General features: G+C 33.8%; 1 protein-coding gene across 1 annotated transcript in view; it reads left to right on the top strand.

Moving 5' to 3' along the window:
- The window catches only part of LOC104617402 (sperm flagellar protein 2-like), a gene marked incomplete at its 5' end in the record, with an annotated part of 50,760 nt that overhangs the window by 18,972 nt on the left and 23,647 nt on the right, over positions 1–8,141 (top strand). The window contains 1 exon segment of the mRNA XM_010282716.1: positions 451–680. Coding sequence (XP_010281018.1) covers positions 451–680 — 230 coding nt within the window.

Below are 8,141 nucleotides of genomic sequence, written 5' to 3'. Positions count from 1 at the left end.
TCCCTATATGAATTGTACTCATTACACTTGAAACAGGCTTTCAAATGCCCCTCCACACTGTTAGTCTAGAAAGTGCTTTGTAGATCTAGGATGTAGGGACAGAGCAAAAGACAAGGCATTGAAGTAGGCTAAAGGATGATTAGAGATGGAACATGTATGCTCCACCTCTATAAAATTTATGGAATAAAGAAAGTCTCAACCTTTCATATTTTTCCATCAGGCCTCTTCTGTGGCTTATATATAAATTTCTTACCACAGTCAAAAGATTTCTTGCTGCCTGAGGAGGAGTACACTTCCTAATGATTTTGCTGAGTACATAATTCACATAGAGGATTTGTAATTTTTACCTCAGGAAAGCTCTCAAAGTGTGAACACATTGAAATTTGAACCTAAGTTATTAACATGGTATATTCAAAGTTCTCACTGTTTTCTGCATTTACACTTTCACAGTGTTGAAAAGCTCATTGAGGTTGCACGACATCATATCGAGAGTTCTAGCAAAATCCAATACGAAATTACTTTAGAAGAAACAGATTTCTTCATCAGCAGTGATGTAAAAGTGATTCCTGACCCTGTTCCTTCACCACATGTTCCACTCCTAGAGACCTCAGGAAGTGGTACTCTAACTATTTCACAACTTACTACACTCCATAAGCAGTTTTTACAGGTGGCACCTAAAGGTAAGAAAAATTTTTTGGTTTCACTCCTGAAGGACTGTTAGTTACATACTTAAAATTTAAAGTAACTGCTGGGAACTACTAAACATTAGTTACCTATGTTGTTAAAGATCATACTACAGTTAAAGATCCTGCTACATATGAAACTAAAGTCATAGTGCAGAATATAAAAAATGTGAAATGCCAGACCACTTGAAAGCCTTTAACATCTTTGCTATGGGCTTTATATGTTCAAGACCACATACTTAATATTGCTCTAACAAGTGTCTCTGTAATATGTTTTTAGGAGTGACACATATCATGCTTACTTTGCTTAAAGGTGCAAATCTTTAACTTGTTTACGAATTCATAGTTCAGTGAACACTGTGCCATGTTATTTTAAAACACATTATTATGGAAATTAGTATTTTAATGAAACTATTGTATAGGTACTATTATAACTATTAACCATTATATTCTTCAAGTCAATGTGTGCCATTTGCATTGGGTGATTTGGAAGTGTTAACTCAGATATGTATTTTTTTCCCTTTGTTACGTGCATTTATTGCATGCCTACCCTCTAATTATGGGAAGCTTAGGCTTAGGATTCTTGAAAAGACTTTCTTGCAAAACTTCCTACTGCTTTATAAATGTTACAAAATTGTTTAGGTAAGGCAGTTTTAAACTGAGATGTAAAGCAGTTAAACACATATTTGCAGAGTTTCATTGCTACCAGTGTTCCATATTATAATTATAATTTTAGTATGATTGCCACTAAGATAGCAAAATAAAATGTGTAAACGTGTACTTACAATTTTGGATCCAACTCTTCCAATGTAGTAAAACTACAAAGGGACAATGAAGTTGAATTTAATTCTTTATTCAGAAATGCTTTTCATGTGTATTTATGGAGAAAATCCAACTACCTTTTGAGCATGAACCCACTTTAGGCCGAAAGATGTTTACAGTTTTCCTTTAGAGAAATGCATATCATCTTATCTATACTGTAGGAGCTTGGATGTGTGTGTAAGCATTCCTAACTATTTCTATAGAGATTAATTTAGCAGATAATATTGCATATATAATGCCATGTGAAATTAAAAATCTGTACATTTGTAACCTTTAGATAGTGCCGTAGAGGTGAAACACAGATACCAGTTTGACTGATCATTCCACTTAAAAGGTTTTCTTTTGTTTTTAAATAATTTATTCATTAAGATATTTAAAATTAACAAATTTTGTCTAATACAAACTATTACTATTGACATGTTTAAGACAGAACAACTATTTTCCTTGTACATTTGTAATAATTAACAAGAACACAAATTAAATATTTATCTTTCTACAGCATTGTCCTTTATATAATATATATGATATTCTCTAAAATGACCCAGGATGACTTGTACAGCTCTCCAAAAAAGAGTACCTTGACAGGTACTCATCACCAGACAGTAAGAGAATGCCATTGCGTGTTCTCTGGGACAATGGTAAAGAATTATTGTTTAAAGTAAGGTCACAAAAAACATGCATCAACATTCTTCTACTGTCTGATGATGATTAAGTAAAGATATTTACCTTTTTGAATAGCTGAATTAGGATGGGAACCACAAGCTTGCAAATCATCTTTAAAATATTTCCTCCCATTCTCTTACACACTTTAAGACTGCATAAATCACATCCCAGATTTCCTAAGGCAGTCATTAACCTTCCACAGGAAGAGTTAAATCCTTCCTCTTCTAAAACATCAGGAAAATTTTTCACATCCTTCTGTCTCCCCTTGCTCAGCAGAAAATATATGCCTCCTTAGTAGTTAGTCTCTTACTGAACAGAAGAAGGAAAAACACTAATGCACCCAGCACACTGGAAGCGTTGGACAGTAGCTCTAAAGGAGATACACAACTAACAAACTAATCCCTGACTTGGAGAACCTCTAAGCAGATGTAGATTTGCTGCCAAACATCTTAGTCTTCTAATTCTTACTAACTGGAGCAGTCATCTGAACATTCATAAGAGGAATCCACACAAATGAGCACACAAGGCATAGACTATAGGACAAGTCTAAACAGAATAAAGCTACCAATCTTCTGTACTACTTAGAAAAATTCCTGAAGTTGTTCTGAAAATGGAATATTAGGCTTATTTTCTATAGCATTATAGAGATTACATGAAGAAAAATTTTACCTAGAAATCCAAACAAAACAGAGAGTAGCAAAGGAGAAATTACTGTGCTGGAAGAAATAAACACGTAAACGGTTTTCTCACAGGATATTTGGTAAATATCAAAAGGATGTCTTTTCTAGATATGTTTAACAATTGCCAAAATGAAAGCAAATAGTGGGAGTGCCAATATACGTAAAAATTGTCATATTTACAAAAGAAATCTTATAAAAATTGTAAACAGTTTTGTGTTTCCTAGGAATTTAAAGTAATAAAGAACTGCCAATTCGTCACAGACAACTTTGTTCTATCCTGCACACTTGGTTCTTCATGGAAGCATGTTACTCACCATTCTAAGAACTGATGGACAAAAAATACAGCCTATGCTGGACCTTCCTACCTGTTGATGCAGTCTTTCATTCGATAAGGAAATACTTAAATTATTATTTTTTTATTATTCCAAGTGCCATTGCCCAAACTCAAGCTGGCTCTGCAGTATTTGTTAATTTCACTAACTTCTTTGATCAATTTCATAACATTCAGCTTTAATATATTGCCTCAGGAACATGCTGCTTTTTTATAGGGAGAACTGTGGCAGATCTTAAATGGAGCTACTAACACTCTTTTTCTTTTCTCTTCTACAGTCTCTTTGAATGTGTTCTGTTCTTATCAACAAAAAGATTAGATCTCATTCCCTTTGATTCCCTTTAGTACTATGTTCTTCCTGAATGACCATATCTGTTATCAATTCAATTAGCACACACCTGGAATGTCTCAGTTTTCTTCTAAAGGTGCTTCAGAGAATGCAATTTTGGTACCAAACAGATAAAATAGATTCTATCCCAGACCTCTGTTTTCCATCTTACAACTGAATTACAAAAGGGCATTTTAAATCTTATTCATTTTTTCACAGTCATGATCCTCATGAGCCATTCCAGTTTGAATTACAGAACTGATTATTCATCCTAAGTAAGCTTCAGTCAGGTTTAAAAAACTTCCATATCCAATATCCAAAAAATGTTTAAAATGCTTATTTATAAAACTATAGAATAGTCTGCTAAGATGTGAACCAATAAAACATAGAGGATAACCTATGACCAAATTCTATTTGTATTTCTTTTCAAATTGTAGACTTCTAAATTGAGTTTTACTGTGTTGGTAGATTTGGAACAGATAGGCATATTAAAGTGTCAGCTGAAATTCTACCTTTTTAATAGAATGAGTGGAACATGAGTGGAACAGTCTGAATTATATACTGACCTTGAATAATGTCTATAGATTATGCTCTCTCTTCCCAAGCACTTGTGTAGAAACAATTCAAGAGCTTACAATAATAATCCTCATGATGTGACTTTGATGTGAATAGAGAGTGAAGTCCATACGTGAGCACAGAAATAAGTTCATCATCTCTAACTGGTCTTTTCTAAGACTATACTTCTTTGCAATGTGCTTTTTTCAAAACTTGAAAATAAGAAAGGTTGAGTTTGTAGACAGAAGAGGTATCTTTTACTAGACAAATGATATAGATAGAAAATGCCTAAACTTTTGGGATATAAAGCCAGAGATCCAGAATAGACCTCTCCCTACAGGTAATCAAAAATTTGATAGTTCTAACTTAGTTTCACTTACACTTCGTGTTACTTACTAAATAATGTATGTTATTTAATTTCAGAAAATTTTTAATTTTCAAAAAAATTGTTTGTCTATAGTGTTTAAAAATATGTGTATCCAATTACTTTCAAGAAACATATTTAATATGTTTGTGTATGTTTTTCTGCATTTGAATATATATATACAAGTATTAAGATTTCAGCCAGTGGGACAGGGGAACTCTCCTCTCATTGCATTTGTGCAGCAAGAGGCATACCTTACTCTGTGTGATTCTAAACTTAAAATTCCAATTCTTGCTACTTAATGAAGATTGGGTATATAACATAGCAGAATCAGTAATAATTAGTAAATAAATGTTGTAAATATTTACAGTGAAAATCACTTACAAGGGGTGATGAGTATCTCAGTATCTTGGAGGGAATGAATCATATTTTTAAGACCCCTGTCTTTTCATCTAAGGACAGAAGTATCCCATATTACTAGCTTTTAGACTACTAAAGTTAGATGAATATAATTCAGCCTTAGGGTTTATTTCACTCATTCATCCCTTGTAACATTGCTCCAGATTCTAATGCATAACTCACATAGATCATCATTGAAACTTCTACTTAAAAATTGCTATGGAAACATTTTTCTCAGTGAAAATGGAGGGGAATAGAAATCTGTATAAATGTTATGGCAAAATTTGATGAAAATGGAATAAAATGTTAACATAATTCTCAGCTCTAATATAGATTTACAATCTCTTCATATTTTGTTATCTGTGTAAATTTATAATCTACTGTTACTCCATTTCCTCTATTTAGGGAAATATTTTCATACAGTGTCCATATGAAAACATTCTGCTGACTGGTATATCAGTAAGAAATAGTCTCTTTTGTATATCTCTGCCATACAACTAAGATATGGTGATTACTCTTTATTTCTTATGTCCCTTTAAAATGTCACAGTTCTGGTTCACAGGGTGTACATCCAGTGTACACTTATGATGCTGTCATTCTTAATGCTCCTTTTTGAATGTTTATTTTTCTGTTTTCAGTTTCACTTGTGGTCATAATCTTGATTTCTTCACTATTTAATTTTTATGCATTTTTATTATGTTTTTGTTCTGCTTATTGAAAATATATAAATGCTTGTCAATATCACCTTGTGTATCAGTTAATGATACTCACTTTTTAAAAGATTTTGATGAAAAACAGTTCTACCTTGTGTAGCTTTTTCTACATTACTTTTCCTTTTGACTTCATTGATGACAAATTTTTATGTGAAAAAGAGGTTGCTTCATAAGTAGTACAGGCTGGCTTCCTTTTGTATCCTGTGTTCTTTCTGTAGTACCACTGCAACAAATCCCACCTTTTCCCATGTTCCCAGTTTCCTCCCACTAATCCATCTCCTGTTCCTTTCCGTGTCTGTTAGCCTCAGTTACAAAAAAAACCAAAAAACTACTTTTGTCCTTCTTTCCTGTCATCCTACATATGTGTTTTACTTGCACAGCTATGGCCAGGATGCACTGGATACTGTGTGTGGTCTGGAACTGAGTTTAGGCTGATTTACACCTCTCAGCCACAGAGTGGATAAAAGGTGGTCATCTTCCTGCTTTTTCCTCAGTGGGAGTGTTATGAAGATCTTTCTCCTGTACCTTGGAACAGATCTGAAAGAAATTTGTAGGACCTTCATAACTCTACCTTACTGACAAACTTGGTTTGAATTAGCCATTCTAAAATGATCAGTGAGGGAGAACTGGCAGACAGACAAATTAATGTAGAGATATATAGGCAACACAACTGCATAATCTTTATTTCCTTGGGTAAGTATGGTAAGAATATTCTAGAGGGAGGATTTGTAATGAGTATGGTCATAGTTTAGATGGGTTGTAGAGCTAATCTGATGATTCATGCCTCTCAGCAATATACTTGCTCTTCTCACACACTATAGGGTATGCTGTCTTTCTAAAGACACATACAGCTGATCACTAATAAACACATGATGTCCCAAACATATTTTTCTAAGACTTTAAAACCTTGTGTTTTGAAATAAAAAAATTAAAACTTGAAAAATGTTGGTAACAGTGAAGGTCCATCTTGCAGGGAATTTTATCCCTGACAGTGGCTTACAGAATCTACTCTGATCCACATTTTTCTAATCAATGGGGAATTTCTACAGGTGCTCATACACCTCAAGAAACAGTAGGCACTGTAGAGGGGTTACAACCATTTTGTCTCACCTTCTCGCTTCTGCAGTTGCAGATCCATTAATCCTGCCCCGATCTCTTTTTCAGCTTTTCTTGTGGTTTTGTGGCTACCTAATGTTAGGGAAGGTTTTTAAAGTTTACTGTATGTTGAGAATGCTTCTCCTCCTCTCTTTTTGGTCCTGGGTGTGGTACTTGGGCACAAGTCAGAAGAACTTTCTGTTGTCTAGTTGCTTTTGCTGTCCATGTGGACCACAGCTGCTACCTCAGATTTAAAATTCTTTAAAAGAATCGCTCACAACGAAAATGTATCTAAACTGCATGTTTCTATGATTTTTAATATTATGGCCTTTCAGGATTCTCAGAATAGAATGGAGCAGACAAACTGTCATTTTTGTGACAATGGGAACAGACAGTTCTCACAAATTGCATAATGCATATATGAAAATTTGCCCCTTCTTGTAAAATAGAAAAGACTGGGGTACAAGGACTCTTTTTCTTAAGATCTTTTAAAACACCAGAAATGGCATTTCTTTCTATGATTAGCTTAATGTAATCATCAATTTTGCCTCTTGACGTACACATCACAATAAGGAGGGTGCGGAGTCAGATTGTTCTTAGGTCATTTCCTCAGTGGTTTACTTTTGCTGTTTCCCAATGAATAGATTTCTAGTTTTATTGTCTTAGTTTTGCATGAAATTTGTCTTCGTTATTTGACTGCTTTCTTTTTAAAGGTATGTCCTTATAGCAATAGTATACTAAAAGAACATGACATTACTTGACAAAAGTAGGAGATTCATGAGCTTGAGAGATAGAATTTTCAAAAATGTCAGCTTATGGCATTTGTGCGTACAAAAGATGGGAATGACCCAATGCTTTAAGAATGTTTCCATTTTGAGAACAAAATGTGAAGCTTATCCAATTCCTCTTTCTTAAAGCAGTAATGAACAGACAAATAGATTTTAAGATCAGGTCAGCTACATATGCTCTGGAACATCTTATGCATTTTCTGACAGGTATTTGATTATGTATTTATGGACTTGCTCCAAGTTAGCTTTTCTGTTATTGTCAGGTGTAATGGGCATTGTAATAGGTTTGTGATTTCAGTAGTATCTTCCGGAGACATTTTGCCTGAAAGACCACTCTGAATTCCACTCCCTAACTCTGTTTATCTCTGTTTCAAAAATGGTATTGGTTCTGCTGCACTTCACTGGTTGCATAATCTGACAAACTTCTGAGAGCCAAAAGGAAACTGGAGTCAAAACTGACGATTTCTTACGATGGTCCTGGATAGTCTCCAAGTGATTTAAGGGTAGATCTAAATTTTCTTTGTTCACTTTCATGGCTGTTTATTTCAAGTCACAGTCTAGTCCCAAATTAGCAGAATAAATGAATGAAAAAAGAAAAAATACAGTTTATAACTTATGAAATAAAAACTATTTTATATTTAGTTGTTTTTTTTTAAATTATAGCCATAAGAGCACTGAAGCAATTTAAAAGCAAGAGTAATTCTTCTAGCAAGAGAGAAG

Source organism: Phaethon lepturus, unplaced genomic scaffold (assembly GCF_000687285.1).
Source record: "Phaethon lepturus isolate BGI_N335 unplaced genomic scaffold, ASM68728v1 scaffold3802, whole genome shotgun sequence".
Classification (NCBI taxonomy): Eukaryota; Metazoa; Chordata; class Aves; order Phaethontiformes; family Phaethontidae; genus Phaethon; species Phaethon lepturus.
Note: the sequence above shows the minus strand (reverse complement) of the source record. Positions and strands in the feature narration are given on the sequence as shown.